This window comes from Gorilla gorilla, chromosome 18 (assembly GCF_029281585.2).
Source record: "Gorilla gorilla gorilla isolate KB3781 chromosome 18, NHGRI_mGorGor1-v2.1_pri, whole genome shotgun sequence".
Lineage (NCBI taxonomy): Eukaryota > Metazoa > Chordata > Mammalia > Primates > Hominidae > Gorilla > Gorilla gorilla.
In genome coordinates, this window is record NC_073242.2 from 6,650,263 (window position 1) to 6,670,190 (window position 19,928).

Genomic DNA, 19,928 nt, shown 5'->3' on the forward strand with positions numbered 1-19,928 from the left:
AAGGGTAGCCCTTGACAGCTGCCGGGTGGGACCCGTAGACCGCGAGCGCACTGGCCCCTGATTGGTTGGGGTGCGGCGGCGGGCATCTGCGATTGGCTGGGCCGGTCGGAGTGAGGCGCTTGGCCACCTCCCGAGGTACGAGGTCACGGCGGGCGGCGCGCTCTGGGGCCCTGGGGTGGCGGCCGCAACCGGGGTGGCGGCCGCAGCCAAGCTGGCGGCGCGACTGCCCCGCTCCAGCTGTCACCCGCGGCTCGCCCGCGCCCGCGCCCACTCGCGATTGGGCCGGGCCCGCTCGACGCTGCCGCCCACCCCGCTGCCCCCGCCGTCCCTGCCGCACCCGCCGTTGCCCGGCCTGCCGCCCGGCCTGAGCCCCGGGCCGCCGCCGCCCTCTGCTCTCGCCCTGGCCGAGCTGCCGCCGCTGCCCGCGCTCCCGCTGCGGCCCGAGCCGCTGGCGCCCTGGGGCCCCGGCGCGCATCTGGCACTGCCCGAGCTGCCGCCCGAAGCCTGCTCACCCGCGCTCCCCGCCGCCGTGCTCGCACTGCAGGACCTGCCGCGCCTGCCCGCGCCCGCGCCGCCGCCCGCGCACCTGCCGCTGCCTCCGCTGCCCGAGGCCGCCATCGCCGCAGCCCCCGGGCCCGTGGGCGCGGGCGGCCGCCCGCCCCTGGTCTCCGAGCCGCCCCCGCATCCGCTGCCGCCGCTGCCCGCGCGACCCTCTCCCTTCAGCCTGCTGGCGGCCCCCGAATCCCGCGACACATGGCCGCTGTCCGCCTTTCCCCCGCCCCCGCCCCCGCCCGCGCATTTCTTCCTGTCGCCGCCCTGCTGACCCGGCCCCTCCCGCGGCGGGTGAGTAGGCAGCCCCCGACAGGGCCAGTGCCCGTAGCCACCTTCCCCGGGCATGGATTCAGAGGGCGGGGGTTAGAGCCCAGTTTGGGGAAGAGAGAAGGGGAATTGGAAGCAGCCCAGGTTTGGTAGAGAAAGGAGCGAGTCTGAAAATAGACTTGTCTAAAGATTCGGGTCTTCCATTTTCCCCTGCTGCCCTCCAGCAGGCCTCTTGCTAGGTTATTTGAGAATGTAACCCATCCCCTGGGCTGATAACCTGGCTAGTGATCAGGGCAGCGGGTGGGGCCCACAGCACATGTCCAAGGAAATGGGGATCAAGGGTATGAAAACAAAAGTTTAAAGTGCTGGGCCGGGCGCGGTGGCTCCCGCCTATAATCCCAGCCCTTTGGGAGGCTGAGGCTGGCGGATTACCTGAGGTCAGGAGTTTGAGACCAGCCTGACCAACATGGAGAAACCCTGTCTCTACTAAAAATACAAAATTAGCCGGGTGTGGTGGCACATGCCTGTAATCCCAGCTACTCGGGAGGCTGAGGCAGGAGAATCGCTTGAACCCGGGAGGCGGAGGTTGCGGTGAGCCGAGATCGTGCCATTGCACTCCAGCCTGGGCAACAAGAACTAAACTCCGTCTCAAAAAAAAAAAAAAAAAGTTCAAAGTGCTTTAACTATATCCAAATATTTCATTTCTCTTATAAATAAAGGGTCTGGATGCCATGGCTAAGGCCATCCTCAGTGTATGGCTCTTGAAAATTCTGATCCTGCCGCAAAAGTTTTTTTTTTTTTTTTTTGAGACGGAGTTTCGTTCTTGTTGCCCAGGCTGGAGTGCAATGGCATAATCTCGGCTCACCACAGCCTCCGCCTCCTGGGTTCAAGCGATTCTCCTGCCTCAGCCTCCTGAGTAGCTGAGTTTACAGGCATGCGCCACCACGTCCAGCTAATTTTCTATTTTTAGTAGAGACGGGGTTTCTCCATGTTGGTCAGGCTGGTCTCAAACTCCAGACCTCAGGTGATCCGCCCGTCTCCCAAACTGCTGGGATTACAGGCATAAGCCACTGCGCCCGGCCTTTCAAAAGTCTTCAAAAGTCAAATTTTCAACCGAAACAGATCCAGGGGTCGGGCTGGCTGTGCGCACCAGGGAAGCAGCGGTGGGGATCGATACTGGACCCAAGGGTCACATGCAAGGGCTGTGAAGTCATCCCCATGGGACAGGAGAGCTTCTCCCACCCCCACCCGGGCTGGGCCCTGAGAGGAAGCTCCTGTTCTCTCCAGCTTTGCCTGCACCCCACCCGCCAGTTTCTGTGCAGCCTCTACAACTTAATAAAGTTCTCTTTGTTCCCTAGGTGGCCTGAGCTCAGGTAATCAGGCGAAAATTCTATCTCAGTGGGCTCTTCTCCAGCAGCCTAGGACTGGTATCAGAAAGCCAACCTTGACCCTGGGGGACCTCAGAGAGCCTGGGACCCACCACCAAGAAGGGCAGTGTACTAGTTCTTTGTGACTGCAGTAACAATTTTATTTTTTAATTTTTTTTATTTTTGGTAGAGATGAGGTTTCACCATGTTAGCCAGGATGGTCTCGATCTCCTGACCTCGTGATCTTCCCGCCTCGGCCTCCCAAAGTGCTGGGATTACAGGCGTGAGCCACCGCGCCCGGCCTGACCGCAGTAGCAAATTTATACACACTGCGTGGCTTCAAACAACAGAAATTTATTCGTTACAATTCTGGAGGCCAAAAGTCAAAAATAAAGGTGTGGGCAGGACCCTGTTCCCTTCACAGGTGCTAGGGGAGGATCCCTCCTGCCTCTTCCAGCTCCTGGTGGCTCCAGGCCCTCTGTGGCTTGTGGCCGCATCACAGGAGTTCCTGCCTCCGGTTCCTGCCTCAGGTCTTCACATGGCCTTCTCCCCATGTCTGTCTCCAATCTCCCTGTTTTTATGTTGTAAGAGGTTGGATTGTCGTTGAAGGTAGGACCCGACTGAAACCTAGGATAATCTCATTTTGATATCCTTAGTTTAATTACATGTGCAAAGGCCCTTTTATCAAGTGAGGTCACATTCACAGATTCCAGGGCTTAGAGGGTGGAGGTATCATTTTGCGTGCCCCCATCCGGACATGCAGTGTCCTCTCCCCTGTTGGGCTGACCTACCTTCCTAGCTGTCTTCCCAGAACGTAATGTGTCTTAAATCTGTCATGCTGACCTGGGGCCCTGGGTGCCCTTGGGCAGGAGCTGATGGCACTAGTACCTTGATAAAGTTCTTACTGGCACCAGAAGAGAATAAAGTAACTCTCCTTCCCCATCTCTGACTTATGGCCAGATGCCCATTCCCACTGGCTTGCTGCTCCCCAGCTCCCTGCGCTTTATATTGTTGAGGCCTCCTCTATCAGCTAAGAAACAGGAAGTACACAGATGTGTATTCTTAAAGACAGCATTAGCCACGGGGCCCCCACCCTCAAAGGGTGGGAGCGATAACTGCTGCTGGTTGAAACTGACAATTACTACTGATAATAAAGTTAATTGTTACCCAGTCAGTGGAGTCTGCCCAGGTGTACAAGTGAAACCTCCATTATGCTTTTGACAAAATATGCTTGCCTTGAGTCAATACCTACCTCGATCCCCAAGGTGCCAGTCCAGGGATGTGCCAGGGTTGAAGCAGAGCTGTCTGCTCTCTGCTTTACAGCCAGGAGCACCTGAGGTTTGGGCAGCTGTGACTTGCCCAGGGAGCCCTGGGGTGGGGCTCGCATGAGGTTCTGGGAGTGCAACCCGCTGCCCCCTGCAAGTGGGGAGCAAAGGGCACTTCCCTTGCCAGGGACATGGCAATGAGAGTGAGCCAGCTGGTGGAGGGGGCCTCTTCCGTAATCAGATCCAAATGCAGTTTTCTGCATAGGTTTCCCTGTACTGGGAGCCTCGAAGAATTTGGGACAAGGAGGAACGGGATGGTGCTTGGGAGGCCCAGAAGAAGGAGAGGCCCTGCCCCGCTGCCCTGTCGGAAAAGAGGCTCGGGAGGCTCTCTTAGCCCACCTAGGGGGGCTAGCTCCAAAGTCAGGGTCTGGATTGGTGTCAGGTGTGTCCTGCTTCCCGCTGTGCACTTGGTCAGGTTCGTTCAGCTCCCTGAGCTTGTTCCTGTCTGTGAAGGTGGGCAGTGAGCCCGTGAGGGTGACGGCTGCACCACCGAGATTTAGCTGCACCTTTTGGTTTGGGAGCTAGGGGACCAGCTTCTCTACCTGTAAGATCTGGGTCTTGGCTCCTCCGGGCGCAGTGGGTGACTCTGCCCTTGGGGTTCTTGGTGTGCAGCCCCCACACCCACCCCCGCACTGTTCCTGGCGCATGGTAGCTCCTGGTAACTTCCTTCCTTTCCTTTGTCGTCAGGCCACACACTTCCCCCTCTAAGAGGCGCGGGTTAACCCACTTCGACCCTATCTAAGCTGATCTCTGGTTTCTTCTGCCCACCTGAGCCTCCCTGCCCCTCTTTCCTCCTAAATGGAACAAAAACGAGGTCCATTTTGTCACTCCAGGAAGGGACTGGTGGAGGGCCGGCTTCCTTTCCTCCCAGGGTAGTACAGTGGGGAACGTTCCCCTCCCCCACCTCTTTTCCCAGACGTGGTGGATGGGGGAGGGGACTTCGCTGGAGGTGTTAAAGTGCCATTGAGATGGTAACCACACCAAGGGGCCCCCACTTTTCCATATCAATGGCATTCCAGTCCCTGATTAGGCCCCAACCTTAACCCTTCCGTTCCCAAGATCCAACTGAATCCAGGTGCACGGGGGCCTAGGAGAGGGTCTGGGACCTCCCAACCTAGGTCTAGTGAGGGCTGAGGACAACAGGCTAATTGCTACCCATGTGTCCTGGGAATCCTCCCACCGTGGGCAGCTCCCCAACCACCCTCTTCCAGCCTCTCCTAGGCTCCAAGATGTTTCTTCACTTTTACTCTCCCCAAGGGGCTTGGGGAGATACTGTGTTTTATCTTAGAGACTTGGGGTGGGAGGAGCCTGAAGCCGCACGGGGCCACTGTGAAGGCAAGTCCAGTGGGTTGGTCACTGAGGTGGGGGTGTGCGCATTTGCTGAGCAGCCGCCACCCACGCTGCTGGCTAGTCCCTGGAGTGTGGGCTTGCTTTCCTTCTTGCTCTGGTGTGGAGATGTTGGGCCAAAGAGGAATTGGGGTCTTAAAAACCTGGGGTCGGCTGGATGCGGTGGCTCACACCTCTAATCCTAGCAGTTTGGGAGGCCGAGGCAGGCAGATCACGAGATCAGGAGTTCGAGACCAGCCTGGTCAATATGGTGAAACCCCGTCTCTAATAAAAATACAAAAATTAGCCGGGTGTGTTGGCACATGCCTGTAGCTCCACCTACTCGGGAGGCTGAGGCAGGAGAATTGCTTGAATCCAGCAGGCAGAGGTCGCAGTGAGCCGAGATCACATCACTGCACTCCAGCCTGGGCGACAGAGCGAGATTCCGTCTCAAAAAAACAAAACAAAACAAAACACAAACCTGGGGTCCCCGAGCAAGTGCGGTGGCGCTTGCCTGTAATCCCAGCACTTTGGGAGGCTGAGGCAGGCGGATCACCTGAGATCAGGAGTTCGAGACCAGCCAGACCAACATGGTGAATCCCCGTCTCTACTAAATACAAAAAAAGAAAAAAAATAGCCGGGTGTGGTGGCGCATGCCTGCAATCTCAGCTACTTGAGAGGCTGAGGCAGGAGAACAGCTTGAACCCAGGAGGCAGAGGTTGCAGTGAGCCGAGATTGTGCCATTGCACTCCAGCCTGGGCAACAAGCGCAAAACTCCGTCTCAAAAAACAAACAAAAAAACCCCTGGGGTCCTCTTATGCCCTTTCTGGGCACAACGCTCACTGGATGTGTGCAGCCCGCCACTGGGCTACAACGTAGGGGTTTAGAGCTGACTGTGGAACCGGTGAGTCACCGAGGCAGGGCCCGACGGCAAGTGGACCAGCCGTCCCGGTTTCCCTGGAGGGCCCAATATTCAAACTGGGAATGTCCCTCAAAAAAGTGGGATGAGCCGATCACCTTAGGCCCTAGGAGGAGGAGGACTTGTTCCGGTCCAGGGAAGAGAATAGCCCCTGGGTTGGGGCTGCTGGGTGGGGGGACTTCCAGGGAGGCAGGCTTGCTGCTGCCTCCTGACAGCTGCCCAAACCTGTGCGGCTGGATTCCTGGAGGCCCCTGGAAGTCTGTGAGGGAGCCCACTGACCGGCTTGCCTCCGTCTGCAATCTCTGCTCTCCCCACCCCAACCCTGTGAAATCTGAGCCCCAGGGGCTGGGTGAGCTGGACAAACCTGCCACAAGATTCCCTGAGTCCATTGATGGCCATTTTCCAGCCCCTGTATCACCCCCCATCTTCCAGACTCTGTGGGGCCACCAGGTCAGCCCCCCTCGTACCAGAGGAGCCCCCCTCAGTGGAGAGGCCTAGGGGTGGTGAAGAGGAGGCCAGGCTTCTGTTTACCTTACAGACCAGCTGATTGGCGCTGGCCTGTCTCTGTGTTTGCAGGGGAGGATCTTAAGCTGTTTTGGGTCAAGGCCCCTTTGCGAATCTGAAGGAAAGTGTAAATCTCTCTTCCAAAAGTATCATTTTTTTTTTAAGAGATAGGGTCTCACCTAGGATGGAGTGCGGTGGCATAATCATAGCTCACTGCAGACTCCAACTCCTGGGCTCAAGAGATCCTCCCACCTCAGCCTCCCGAGTAGCTGGGACTACAGACAGGAACCACCTAACTCAGCTAATTTTTGTATATATATATATATATATTTTTATTTTAGAAATGGGGTCTCACTATGTTGCCCAGGCTGGTCTCAAGCTCCTGGCCTTAAGCAATCCTTCCACCTTGGCCTCTTAAGCGCTGGGATTACAGGCGTGAGCCTCAGTGCCCGGACCCAAAAGATGCTAAAACCTTTTCGCAGAAGTGATGCTCATACCCCTAGGTTTGAACCCTGACCGCTCCTTGAAGTTAGAGCCCTTTATACACAATGTCCCACCCCCTAGGTGAGGGGCACTGAGCAGGGGTGTGCCTGGCCACTGGCTCCCCGAAGGCAGTGCCGTGAAGTGGTGCAGCCACCAGATGTGTGTGGTGGGCACCTCCAGCCCTGCCCGCACTGGCCAGTGGGCTCCAGCACACCCCAGCCCTCCCAGCACCAGGCAGGTGAGAGGCAGTCCCAGGTGAGGGCCCACTCTGAGGATCCTCTGTACCTCCCTGGAAAGTGTATGAATGGAGACAATATTCCTCACATCCCTTTTCCTTTTTTTTTGAGACAGAGTCTCCCACTGTCACCCAGGCTGGAGTGCAGTCGTGCGATCTTGGCTCACTGCAACCTCTGCCTCCGGTTCAAGCGATTCTTCTGCCTCAGCCTCCCAAGTAGCTGGGATTACAGGCGCCTGCGACCACGCCCAGCTAATTTTTTTTTTTTTTTTTTTTTTTGAGGAGTCTTTCTCTGTCGCCAGGCTGGAGTGGAGTGGAGTGGTACGATCTTGGCTCACTGCAACCTCTACCTCCCGGTTTCAAGTGATTCTCCTGCCTCAGCCTCCAGAGTGGCGAGTGGCTGGGACTACAGTCTTGTGCCACCACGCCCAGCTAATTTTTGTATTTTTAGTAGAGATGGGGTTTCACAATGTTGGCCAGGATGGTTTCAATCTCTTAACCTTCTGATTTACCTGCTTCGGCCTCCCAAAGTGCTGGGATATCTAATTTTTTGTATTTTTAGTAGAGACGGGGTTTCACCATGTTGGCCAGGCTGGTCTCGAATTCCTGACCTCGTGATTCGCCCACCTTGGCCTCCCAAAGTGCTGGGATTACAGGCGTGAGCCACTGCACCTGGCCGCCACACCCCTTTTTCAGACAACAATCCTCAGAGGTTCTTAGCACCCAGGCAGGGGCTTGAGGGAGTTCATGAACCCTCTCCCACAAATGAGGGGCACATGTTTGTGGGTGCATGTTCTGTGAGTCCTACGGGGTTTCTCAAGTGGGTCTTTGACCAGAGGAGGTTAAGGACCTCGACCTTCCATGACCTGTCCCAGGTAGGGGTCAGGATTTGAGCTTTGGTCAGTGGGACTCCCAGGCTGTCCCCATGAGTGGAATCACAGGCTCTGAGGGGGTTTTTCCGGAGGTAAGGCTTTCCTGCAAACTGGAAGGCAGGTCTTGGGGACACTTGAGTCCCTGGACTCAACCCCTGTGCCCACCTCTGGGGTGTTTTGGCCCAGGAGGCCTGACTGGCCACTCACTCACCCACCCATGGAACATAACCGGGTCCTGGGCTGTGCCCCACCCTGGGTTCCAGCCCCAGCCCCTCCCGCCTCCATCCCCCTTCCTGAGTGCCCCCCCAACCTCCACAACAGGCCCCTCATCCTCTGGCCTCTGGAGATCTTAGGCAGCTCAGCTCAGCCTCGGTTTCAGCAGCAGGGGTGGCAAGAGCGCACCTGAGCTGAGGTTGAAGTGGGGGGTAGTTTTCTAGGCCGTTGCCAGGGCGATGCCACCTGAGCTGGGCGCCAGGCACCTGTCGTCTGGGGAACAGTGCGGGCGGGGCCCTTCCCCTGGGAGCTAGCGGGGCCACTGGGCTGAGACGGGGGATGGATCAGATTCCAGAGAGTCCCAGGCGGGCGGGAGTGTGCGATACTCGGGGAGCTGGGGCATGTTTGCATCACGAAACTCGGCTGGGGGAGAGCAGAGGCGGCTGGGGAGGGGCTGCGGAAGGAGGAGGCTCAGGAAGGCAAGCCGACGCCCCCTGTGTGTGTTTCTGTCCTGAGCCTGTTACTTTTTTGAGCCCCGATCCATCTCTTCTTCCTCAGCTTGTCCTCCATCTTCCCCTCCTTTACCCTTGGTTCCCACATGCACAGATGCTACGCACGCTTTTCCTCCCCTGTCCCCACTCAGCCGCAGCGTCCCCCACTGGTCCCCAGGCCCCTCATCCATCCGCTGCCCACGAACCCCCCAGCCCCGCACCCTCCCCATGGCTCAGGTCTCCCCTATCCCGGCCTCCCTGCACTTCACTCTGCTCCTCCCCTGCCTGGGCCTTAAAACCCCGCCTGCAGCCGAGAGCCCGCAGAGTCCCCAGGTGGCACTGGCAGAGTCGCTCAGTGGGAACCTGCGCCAGCCGGCAGGAGACGTGGATGTCCTCAGCCTGGCAGTGCGTCTGGAGGGCCTGTGCGAGCTCAGCCCGGGTGTGACAGCGGGGTGGTAAGAGCAGCAGCACCCTCAGGGCATCCGATGGGCGGAGGCCCCTCGAGGTGACACCCACCACTCAGCCGAGCGGGACTACGAGTCTGCTTTGTGCTCCGCGAGGACCAGAAACACCTGCAACAGGCACAAAGAGGAGGCGCCTTTCAAGAGGCGCCTTTCACGGAACTGAGGACTGGCCTGGCTTGGGGACACCAACAAGTCTTCCCCCTCCTGCTGGACACAGAGACACCCACCCAGCACACCAGACACACCCTCTGAGTCACCTAGGCCGCCTGGGGCTGAGAAGACCTAACCGAGGGGCCAGATGGCTTCGACCGGCTTAGAACTGCTGGGCATGACCCTGGCTGTGCTGGGCTGGCTGGGGACCCTGGTGTCCTGCGCCCTGCCCCTGTGGAAGGTGACCGCCTTCATCGGCAACAGTATCGTGGTGGCCCAGGTGGTGTGGGAGGGCCTGTGGATGTCCTGCGTGGTGCAGAGCACGGGCCAGATGCAGTGCAAGGTGTACGACTCACTGCTGGCACTGCCGCAGGACCTGCAGGCCGCACGTGCCCTCTGTGTCATCGCCCTCCTGCTGGCCCTGCTTGGCCTCCTGGTGGCCATCACAGGTGCCCAGTGTACCACGTGTGTGGAGGACGAAGGTGCCAAGGCCCGTATCGTGCTCACCGCGGGGGTCATCCTCCTCCTCGCCGGCATCCTGGTGCTCATCCCTGTGTGTTGGACGGCGCACGCCATCATCCAGGACTTCTACAACCCCCTGGTGGCTGAGGCCCTCAAGCGGGAGCTGGGGGCCTCCCTCTACCTGGGCTGGGCGGCGGCTGCACTGCTTATGCTGGGCGGGGGGCTTCTCTGCTGCACGTGCCCCCCGCCCCAGGTCGAGCGGCCCCACGGACCTAGGCTGGGCTACTCCATCCCCTCCCGCTCGGGCGCATCTGGACTGGACAAGAGGGACTACGTGTGAGGCGGAGGTTTCCCCTGGGAGCCCGCTGCTCCCCACTGCTCCGCCCTTTCGACCTTGGCCTGGTGACCAGATGCCCTGCCCCATCACAACCTCCTTCCCTAGGAAAACCCACTTTCCAAAAGCCCAAGCTACACCTGGCTGCAGGGCTGGGTCAGCTGGCCTGGCTGAGCTCTTCTCAGTGGGGTCCCCTTTGATGTTCTCCCCAAAGGTGGGCAGCCCAGAGGCGTTGGGAACCCTGGCCTGCCCCCGCCTCCCCAGTAATTGTTTCCTTCCGTTGCCCAGGACACTGGCTGGCCTTCCTTCTCTTCTGAGCCCTCCCCTGCCCCAGGAACCCTGGCCTCACCAAAACAGCAGCAGCTCATTGGCTCCACAACCAGGGAGCAGACCATGCCTTCCCAACCCTGGAGTTGTCAGGGAGGGCCTGCCCATCACCTCCCTCTCCCCAACATCCCCACCCTCGAGTTGGAAATAAAGAGCATTTGTAACTGGGCTCCCTCTAATCTGTGTGCCGCCACTGGGGCTGGGCAGGCACAGCCAGGTGGCCTCCCTTGGTGGCTGTCAGGCCAAGGTCTGGATCCAGGTCCTGCCTGGTGGGTATGTTCACTCAAGCCACGGGGAGAGGGGATCGTGACTTACTTATGCCCATCTCTTCCCCTAGCCAGGGTGGGCACTCAGTAACCCGCTGCAACACCAAATGCACTAACAAAACATGCTTTATTTGGTAAAAATGTGAGTGTAAAGGGGGTGAGGCGGGGCGGGCAGGGCAGAAGGGTGCAGTGTTGGAGGTGGGGGCGGGGGTCTGCATAGCTGGGACCTGGCCCTGGGGGGTGGACATCTTATCAGGACGGAGGAAACAGAGGTCAGAAGTTCCGGAGGTGGGCAGTCCTTTGTTAACAGATCACTTGCTTTTCCAGGGGTGAAGAGAGGAGCTCCAGAGACCTGAGTAGGATGGGGGGCAGCTGTCCAGTGACATCTAGGGAAACCCAGCCCCCAGCAGCAGCAGGAACTCTTGGGGACAGTCTGTCTTGTTGCAAAGGCCAGCACAGCAAGCAGCCTCCGCATTAGTTCCATAGCTCGACTGGCTTCTAAGATGGGCATGTCAAGATCCAGAATCTCAAAGCATCCCCTCTTTGGCTCCATCATCCAAGGGTGAGAAACAGCAGAGCCTAAGTGGGAGTCTGAGTCAACACCTTGGCTCAGTTTTCAAATGAATTTTAAATATCCTCAGTCAAAAGAAAAATAGCAGGAGGCAGAAACAAAAGGTACGAACCCATCCCAAAGCTGTTGGGCACTGCCACTTCTGGATGGCTCTAGCGCCAGTGGAGCCCCCATTCCCCTCCACGTCAGACGTAATTCTTGGTAGGGTACTCAGAGGGCACCCGAGAGATGGCAGGGGCAGATGTTGAGTAGCGGGCCATGTAATGGCTGGGGCCCTGGGACCCCCCCGAGGGGCAAGTGCAGCACAGCAGCCCCCCACCCAGCAACAAAAGGCCTGAGGCCGCCCAGCCCAAGTAGAGGGAGGCCCCCAGCTCCCGCTTTTGGGCCTCAGCCACCAGGGGGTTATAGAAGTCCCGGATGATGGCATGCGCCGTCCAGCACACGGGGATTAGCGTCAGGACCCCTGAGATGACAAAGACGATCCCAGAGGTGAGCACCAGGCGGGCCTTGGAATCCTTCTCCTCCACACAGGTGGTACACTTGGCCCCAGCAAGGTAGACCAGCAAGCCGAACAGGGCCACAAGGAGGGCAATGACACAGAGGGCACGTGCAGCCTGCAGGTCCTGCGGCAGCGCCAGCAGTGAGTCGTACACCTTGCACTGCATCTGGCCGGTGCTCTGCACCACGCAGGACATCCACAGGCCCTCCCACACCACCTGGGCCACCACGATGCTGTTGCCGATGAAAGCAGTCACCTTCCACATGGGCAGGGCGCAGGAGACCAGGCCATTCACCCAGCCCAGCAGTGTCAGGACGACTCCCAGGATCTGCATTCCGGCAGAGGCCATGGCGAGGTTGAAGGAGCTGCACTGTGTTTGGGACAGAAGCACAACAAGGTGAGGCCTGGTGGGCCCAGACCTCAGGCCACATGTGGACAGGACTCTAGGGGCATGCACCCTGGAAAGTGGTCATCACATCCTGGAACTCAGTCAAGACGTGCTCCCTGAGCCTCACTTCTCGTGGGCAAAATGGACACTTAATGCTTTAGCATTTATTATTCTTTCTAGTTATGTGACAGGCACTGGCCGATGACAGTGAATGTGCAAGCAGCCCTGCCCTGGCTATCCTGAGTGCAAATGAAAGATAACAGGATGAAACCTATACAATGACAGTCCAAGGCCAGAGCCAGTGATCAGGCTGCAAGGCGGCAAAAAGCAGGATGACAGGACGGTGCGATTTCCAAGCAGTTTCCATGTAGAATGGTTCAATTCTAGCCCTGAGTTTAAGGCTCAAAACTTGTCCATTTCTTTTGTTTGTTTGTTTGAGACGAGGAGTCTTGCTCTGTGGCCCAGGCTAGAGTGCAGTGGTGCCATCTCGACACACTGCAACCTCTGCCTCCCAGGTTCAAGCCATTCTCCTGCCTCAGCCTCCCAAGTAGCTGGGATTACAGGTGCACACCACCACGCCCGGCTAATTTTTTTTTTTTTTTTTTTTTTTGAGACGGAGTCTCGCTCTGTTGCCCAGCCTGGAGTGCAGTGGTGGGATCTCAGCTCACTGCAAGTTCTGCCTCCCGGGTTCACGCCATTCTCCTGCCTCAGCCTCACGAGTAGCTGGGACTACAGGAGCTCACCACCACGCCCGGCTAATTTTTTCGTATTTTTAGTAGAGACGGGGTTTCACTGCGTTAGCCAGGAGGGTCTCGATCTCCTGACTTTGTGATCCTCCCGCCTCAGCCTCCCAAAGTGCTGGGATTACAGGCATGAGCCACCGCACCTGGTCTTAATTTTTGTATTTTTAGTAGAAACAGGGTTTCATCAAGTTGGCCAGGCGGGTCTCGAACTCCTGACTTCAGGTGATCTGCCCGCCTCAAGCCTCCCAAAGTGCTGGGATTACAGGTGTGAGCCACCGTGCCCAACCAAAACTTGTTAATTTCAACACTTGTTAAGATTGGAGATCCTAAGCTTCCTCCCACCACCCAATGTCCCTCACAACTTGGTTCCACACCCCATGCTGGCAGACACCAGGACCAGGAGAGATGAAGAAAAGCATCATTAATCCCCCACCTAAAAGCAGTTCCTTCCCCAGAGCCACTGGATAACTCCCTGGTCCCACCCTTCTGACTTCCCCTAGGGGCTGGAGAGCATAGCCTCAAGGCTGAGGGCCTTTTCCTGTGAATTCTAGACGAAAATGCCGTGCTGGACTCCCCTCGACACCAGTTCTCCCACCGCCACCTGGCCTGCACCTGTGTCCCCTCAGTGTTGGAGGTCGTGGAGGGGATCACTTCTGACTAGAGCCGGGCTGTGGCCTCCCACTGCCCAGAGTTCTTTCATTGTACGGCTTGGACCTAAACTTTTCCCGGCCGGCAGCGGTCGGAGGGCAGGCTCTACTCATTAGCCGGGGGCCCCAGGCCTGGGCGGAGCAGGCCACCTTGGGGAGACTGGCTGGGGCACGGTGCCCCAGCGCCCAGGTCCGGCCCTTAGGCCTCTGGCCGAGTTAGGGTCGGGGCCACGCTGGTCTAGGCGCCCAGGCCTCTCCCCTCTGAGTGTGCCCCTGCCCCTTTCTTTTTCATGCACTGCATGAAAAAGACTCTGTCCGAGGGCGCTCCGGCCCACCCGACCACCCCAGCCTGGGAGCCGCGCGCCCTGGAGGGGTTCTATAGCTGCAGTGGCCGCAAGGTCCGCTCCCCCAGGTGAGGGGGAGGGGGGAGGGGCGCCCCGCCCCGAGAGGCAAGGCAGGTGGGGGAGGGGCGCCCGGGGTTTCGGAGTCTTTGTCCCTGGGGAGGGGGGAGGGGCGTTTAACCCTTGGCAGCCCCGAAGGACCCTATCACCTCGGAGGCTTGGGCGCGGACCGGCCGACCCCCTCAGGGACTCGCCCATCCAGGTGGCCGCAGCCCGAGTTCGCACGCACCCCTACCCACGCTGCCACCACCCTGCACCCGGCCCCAAGAGGCGTCTCTCCAACACGCACACTAGCCCCGGACTCACCTGCGAAGGAGATAAGGGAAGTTCCTAGGCCGAGTGTCGGGACAGGGGCGGAGGCGGGGGTCTTAAAGAAGCGGTGACGTCACTGGACCACCGCCCCGGAGGAGGGGCAGAGACCCTGTCCCTGACGGCAGCGGGCGTGCGAATCCCAGGCTTGTCAGAGGGGGGCGCTGGAGGCTGGGGTCGCTGCGCCCGCCTCGGGCTGGAAGACGTCCAGACTCACCCAGGGTGAGGGCGCCAGGCTTAGGTTAGAACAGAGCTTGAGACTCCGCTTCACCACTTAAGCAGCGCGGTGACATGGGGAACTCACCTAACCTTCCCGAGCCTTCGTTTCCTACTCTGCAAAATGGAGATAACAAGTCTGCATTTTATTATGTAACTACGTCCTAAGGTACAAATTAAAGGGCATACTATTGGTATTATTTTAGAGAAACATTTTCACTGTGTCACCCAGGCTGGAGTGCAGTGGTGCGATCACGGCTCACTGCAGTCTCGACCTTCTGGGCTCAAGCGATCCTCCCGCCTCAGCCTCCTGAGTAGCTGGGACTACAGGCAGCACACGCCACCGTGCCCAGCTAATTTATGTTTTGTTTTGTATAGACAGGGTCTTGTTATATTGCCCAGGCGTCTCGAACTCCGGGACTCAAGCGATCCGCCCGCCTTGGCCTCGCACTGCGCTGGGATTACCGGCTTAAGCCACCGCGCCCGGCCAGATAATATTATTTTTATGTTGCTGGTTTTTCTTGTTTGTTTTTGAGATGGAGTCTCGCTCTGTCGCCAAGGCTGGAGTGCGGTGGCGCGATCTTGGCTTACTGCAAGCTCCGCCTTCCGGGTTCACGCCATTCACCTGCCTCAGCCTCCAGAGTAGCTGGGACTACTACAGGTGCCCGCCACCACCCCCGACAAATTTTTTTGTATTTTTAGTAGAGACAGGGTTTCACCATGTTAGCCAGGATGGCCTCGATTTCCTGACCTCATGATCCGCCCGCCTCGGCCTCCCAAAGTGCTGGGATTACAGGCGTGAGCCACCGCGCCCGGCCTGTTTTGTTTTTTTGAGATGGAGGCCCTCTCTGTCGCCCAGTCTGGAGTGCAATGGCGCTATCTCGACTGACTGCAACCTCCGTCTCCCAGGTTCCAGAAATTCTCCTGCCTCAGTCTCCCGAGTAGCTGAGATTACAGGCGCGCACTACCACGCCCGGCTAACTTCTTTCTTTTTTTTATTTTTAGTAAACACGGGGGTTCACCATGTTGGCCAGGCTGGTCTCGAGCTCCTGACCTCAGGTTTAATTATTATACCCCCCGGGCCCTTAACAAAGTTGTAGTGGCCAGGCTAACCTGGGCAACATAGTAAGACCCTGGTCTCTACAAAAAATACAAAAATTAGCCGGGCGTGGTGGCGCAGGGCCTGTGGTCCCAGCTACTTGGGAGACTGAGGTGGGAGGCTCACCTGAGCCCAGAGAGCCGTGATCGTACCACTGCACTCCAGGCTGAGCAAGAGTGAGACGCAATCTCAAGAGGGGGAGAAAAAAAAAAAAGGAAGCTGCAGTGATCTCTGCGTGGATTGGTCGTGTGTCTGATTTCTTTTTATTGTTTGTTTATTTATTTATTTATTTATTTATTTATTTGAGACGGACTCTCACTCTGTCGCCCAGGCTGGAGTGTAGTGGCGCGATCTCGGCTCACTGCAACTTCTGCCTCCCGGGTTCAAGAGATTCTCCTGCCTCAGCCTCCTGAGTAGCTCGGATTACAGGCGCGCGCCACCACGCCCGGCTAATTTTTGTATTTCGAGTAGAGACGGCGTTTCACCACGTTGGTCAGGCTGCTCTCGAACTCCTGACCTCGTAATCCGCCTGCCTCAGACTCCCAAACTGATGGGATTAAAGGCGTGAGCCACCGCGTCCGGCCGTTCGTGTCTGATCTCTATATGTGCTGCCGAAGCGAGCACTCGTGTCTAATTTTTGATTTCCCCACACCATGCACGCTGGACTAGATCACTGGCTGGACAAGGAAGGGGGTCTGCGTCCCTGCGGGGTCCTGGCAGCTCCCGCGCCAGGACTTTGTTGAATGAATGACTGAACTGAGCGGGCGCCGCGGGGCGGGGCGTCCCGAAGCGGACCTCAAGGCGGGCGGAGGCGAGAGCTCCGCCCCGGAAGGCGGGGGCGGGGGCGGGGCGGCGGCCGTGGGTCCCTGCCGGCCGGCGGCGGGCGCAGACAGCGGCGGGCGCAGGACGTGCACTATGGCTCGGGGCTCGCTGCGCCGGTTGCTGCGGCTCCTCGTGCTGGGGCTCTGGCTGGCGTTGCTGCGCTCCGTGGCCGGGGAGCAAGCGCCAGGTACGCGGGACTCCGGGATCGGGGAACCCCGGGGGCTCGGGACCCGGACTGGGTGTCTGGAGAACAGCGCCGAACTCGGGGAACAGGCGGATGTGGGGATCTGGGGTCAGGTGGCCTTCAAACAGCTCGCTCCCGGCTGTGGGAAGTTCCATCACTCTCCAAGCTTCATTCACAATCCGGGCCTCAGTTTCTCCCACCGTCCAATTGGGGTTGGGGGGGTCTTCAGTTCCAAAAGTCCGAAGTACTTCGAATGGAGAGAGAAAGTGAGTGAGGGCGGGATGTTTAGTCTAGGAAGGGGCACGCCCCCAGCCTGGTCTGTACAGGGTCTAACTAGCCCCAGTGATCGACGAGTTGGGGAGGCCGTCGAGAGGCACTAGGGTCTGTGCCCTCTATACCATGTGGGGTGCCCCCTTCCATCCGGTGACTTCAGTGCCCAGCTATGCGGGGGGAGGGACTGGGGTCGGGCCCGGTGCCCAGGAGTGAGTCACCCGCCGGCGGCAGGGGGGTTGTGGGGACCTGACCCCCCCCACCCCCAGCGTCCCGCGCTACGCCCTCCCTCCCGGAGCTGCCGTGTCCCGGTCGGGCCGTGCGGTCACCTGTGAGGAATGCGCGGGGAGGGCGCCAGTGACTCACGTTATTCGAGCCGGCCGACCCTGACCTCAGACCCCAGAATAGCCGAGTCCCGCCCCCAGCCTCTGACCCGAGGCCCCCTCCCCAGGCACCGCCCCCTGCTCCCGCGGCAGCTCCTGGAGCGCGGACCTGGACAAGTGCATGGACTGCGCGTCTTGCAGGGCGCGACCGCACAGCGACTTCTGCCTGGGCTGTGAGTGGGGGGCAGGGCCAGTGGCCAGCGGACCCCAGACTGGGAGGGAGGGTGGCTGGTGCGCAGAGCGGGGCCGAGAGCTTTGCATCTGGGAAATCAATCGGGAGGAGGTGGGAGCTGGGAGGGGGCTCCGGTCAGGGAGAAGGCCACGTTTGGGAGAAGGCAGAAGGCTCAGCCTTAGGGGGCGGGGCTGGCCTGGAGAGGGGAGAGGTCTGACTCCGAGTCCCGCCCCCAGGCGCTGCAGCACCTCCTGCCCCCTTCCGGCTGCTTTGGCCCATCCTTGGGGGCGCTCTGAGCCTGACCTTCGTGCTGGGGCTGCTTTCTGGCTTTTTGGTCTGGAGACGATGCCGCAGGAGAGAGAAGTTCACCAGTAAGTGTGCCCTGGCCTGCCCAGCCCTGTCAGCACTCGACCTTTTCTCTGCTGCTGACGACCCCACCTCTTATCTTGCAGCCCCCATAGAGGAGACCGGCGGAGAGGGCTGCCCAGCTGTGGCGCTGATCCAGTGACAATGTGCCCCCTGCCAGCCGGGGCTCGCCCACTCATCATTCATTCATCCATTCTAGAGCCAGTCTCTGCCTCCCAGACGCGGCGGGAGCCAAGCTCCTCCAACCACAAGGGGGGTGGGGGGCGGTGAATCACCTCTGAGGCCTGGGCCCAGGGTTCAGGGGAACCTTCCAAGGTGTCTGGTTGCCCTGCCTCTGGCTCCAGAACAGAAAGGGAGCCTCACGCTGGCTCACACAAAACAGCTGACACTGACTAAGGAACTGCAGCATTTGCACAGGGGAGGGGGGTGCCCTCCTTCCTAGAGGCCCTGGGGGCCAGGCTGACTTGGGGGGCAGACTTGACACTAGGCCCCACTCACTCAGATGTCCTGAAATTCCACCACGGGGGTCACCCTGGGGGGTTAGGGACCTATTTTTAACACTAGGGGGCTGGCCCACTAGGAGGGCTGGCCCTAAGATACAGACCCCCCCAACTCCCCAAAGCGGGGAGGAGATATTTATTTTGGGGAGAGTTTGGAGGGGAAGGAGAATTTATTAATAAAAGAATCTTTAACTTTAAATGGTTTGGAGAGGCAGTGATCCCCGACTGACTCCCCTGAGCTGGAGGGAGGGAGTGAGTCAGCCAGCCGCGGGGGCGGGGGTGAGGCTCTGACTCACACATTCTCAATGCCTGGAACTCAGCCGGCAAGGACCTGGCTGGCCCTAACAGTTTTCCAGGGAAGATCTTGAGGAGAAACCCCAGCATCCCGCGCCTCTGCCCTCTCCACCATCCCCAAAAGCCCCAGGTTCCAGACTGAAGCCTTCCTTTGCTCAGCAATCTTTATTAAGTTCTTCTTGGGGGTGGGATGCCTCCCTTCCCATGCTCCCACCCCTCCCATCCCAGAACTCCGTTGGGCTCAGTGTCCTCTGTTGAGGGAAGGTCTTGGTGCCCAGATGCCTGGTCTGCAGGAGAGGGAGGAACCTTGTCCCTTTGCGGGAGTCGCTGGTCTCTTCTGTTGTGGGGAAGAAGGAAGGTGGGAGGGGCACTGTCCACCAGCACTCAGAGCTCCATTATGTCCCCAGCTGGGGTTGCAGGGTAGGGGGTACTGGGGGTGTCCCCCAGCCTCAGCAGACGGAGGGCCTCAGGGATGAGGCTGCCAGGATAGCGCCAGAGAAGCAGCTCAGAGCAAGGGCTCCTAGAAGAGGAAATGACTGTCAGGGCATGGGGCTGAGGCTGGCCTAGCTGAGCACCTCCCACCAGGTCCAGGTCCCCAGGGGCTCCTGGGTTCCCAGCACTTTCCAAAGAGCCAAGATGGGAAACAACCCAGACGCCAGCTAGAGCTAAAAATGGCACGATGAGGCAGGGCCTGAGGTCAGCTGTGAGGACCGCCTGTGATTCTGCAGAAGGCCTGGCCAGTGGAGGAACCCACCTGAGTGGGGGCAGGGCTGGGGAGAAGGTCATGGGGGGGCTGCAGTAGGGGTGGTCATTGTGCAGGCTGAGTTGAGAGAAGTGGGTGGCCATGTTCTCCTCAGACAGAAACTGCTTGCGCAGAGGTTCCCTGCGGAGAGATGGGAGAGAGGCAGGCTGGGATACTGACACAGGAGGCAGCCTGTTGGGGACCAGAGGTGACAGAGATCTTGTTGGGAGTCCCTCCCTGCCCCCAAACTCACTGCTCCTCCTCCAGGCGCCGCTTGGTGCTCATGGGCACAGCTCCTCGGAGAGGGGAGCTGGGAAAAAAAGAGAGCCTGGTGCACCCCACCCTCTTGGCCCCTTCCCAAGGATCTGCCCGCCTGAGCCTGCAGCATCAGCCAGGAGCCCCAAGCCCATTCCTGTCTCAGCTGGTGCCGGTCCCCGCTCTCCTGGACCATCCAGCAGGGTACCTCGGAAGTCTCGACCCTGAGCCGCAGCCCCAGTCCCATCTCAGCTCACGCCTAAGCCCCGTCGATTCGCCCCACCCCGTGTTCATCCTGCAGACCAGTCCTGAGCACCCAGCCAAAGCTCCTGCGGCCCTTGGTCAGGCCCACCCTGGTCCCCTACACGCACCTGGCGTCCAAGCCCCGAGTCACCCCCAAGGCGGCCCGCGGGAGGCGCTGGGCCCCTCCCTGGGGGCCTCGCTCCAAGGGCTGCTGCAGGATCATTGGGTTTTGGGGTCCTGCGGGTGGGATCTGGGCGACAGGGGAGG

At 59.3% G+C, this 19,928-nt stretch overlaps 4 protein-coding genes across 5 annotated transcripts; 2 read left to right on the plus strand and 2 right to left on the minus strand.

Moving 5' to 3' along the window:
- Positions 1-8,876: 8,876 nt before the first annotated feature.
- Positions 8,877-10,460, plus strand: CLDN9 (claudin 9). Its single transcript, XM_004057047.5, has one exon. It carries the CDS (start codon positions 9,317-9,319, stop codon positions 9,968-9,970), a length of 654 nt encoding a protein of 217 aa, XP_004057095.1. The 5' UTR covers positions 8,877-9,316; the 3' UTR covers positions 9,971-10,460.
- A 205-nt stretch (positions 10,461-10,665) lies between these two features.
- Positions 10,666-14,213, minus strand: CLDN6 (claudin 6). The gene is made up of 2 exons (XM_004057056.3): positions 14,113-14,213; positions 10,666-11,997 (listed from the first exon to the last, which is right to left on the minus strand). Exon 2 carries the CDS (start codon positions 11,974-11,976, stop codon positions 11,314-11,316), a length of 663 nt encoding a protein of 220 aa, XP_004057104.1. The 5' UTR covers positions 11,977-11,997; positions 14,113-14,213; the 3' UTR covers positions 10,666-11,313.
- Positions 14,214-16,259: 2,046 nt separating this feature from the next.
- On the plus strand, positions 16,260-18,326 carry TNFRSF12A (TNF receptor superfamily member 12A). The gene is made up of 4 exons (XM_004057054.4): positions 16,260-16,439; positions 17,158-17,262; positions 17,498-17,632; positions 17,714-18,326. The coding sequence occupies exons 1-4, from the start codon at positions 16,346-16,348 to the stop codon at positions 17,767-17,769; spliced, it is 390 nt and encodes a 129-aa protein (XP_004057102.1). The 5' UTR covers positions 16,260-16,345; the 3' UTR covers positions 17,770-18,326.
- A 241-nt stretch (positions 18,327-18,567) lies between these two features.
- Positions 18,568-19,922, minus strand: HCFC1R1 (host cell factor C1 regulator 1). 2 transcript variants are annotated; one of them, XM_019012364.4, is made up of 4 exons: positions 19,790-19,915; positions 19,417-19,473; positions 19,176-19,304; positions 18,568-18,941 (listed from the first exon to the last, which is right to left on the minus strand). In XM_019012364.4, the coding sequence occupies exons 1-4, from the start codon at positions 19,882-19,884 to the stop codon at positions 18,806-18,808; spliced, it is 417 nt and encodes a 138-aa protein (XP_018867909.1). In that variant the 5' UTR covers positions 19,885-19,915; the 3' UTR covers positions 18,568-18,805. The 2 variants fall into 2 exon arrangements, with proteins under 2 accessions (XP_018867909.1, XP_018867910.1); XM_019012365.4 differs by lacking the exon at positions 19,417-19,473 and having other exon boundaries at positions 19,790-19,922.
- Between the last annotated feature and the right edge of the window lie 6 nt (positions 19,923-19,928).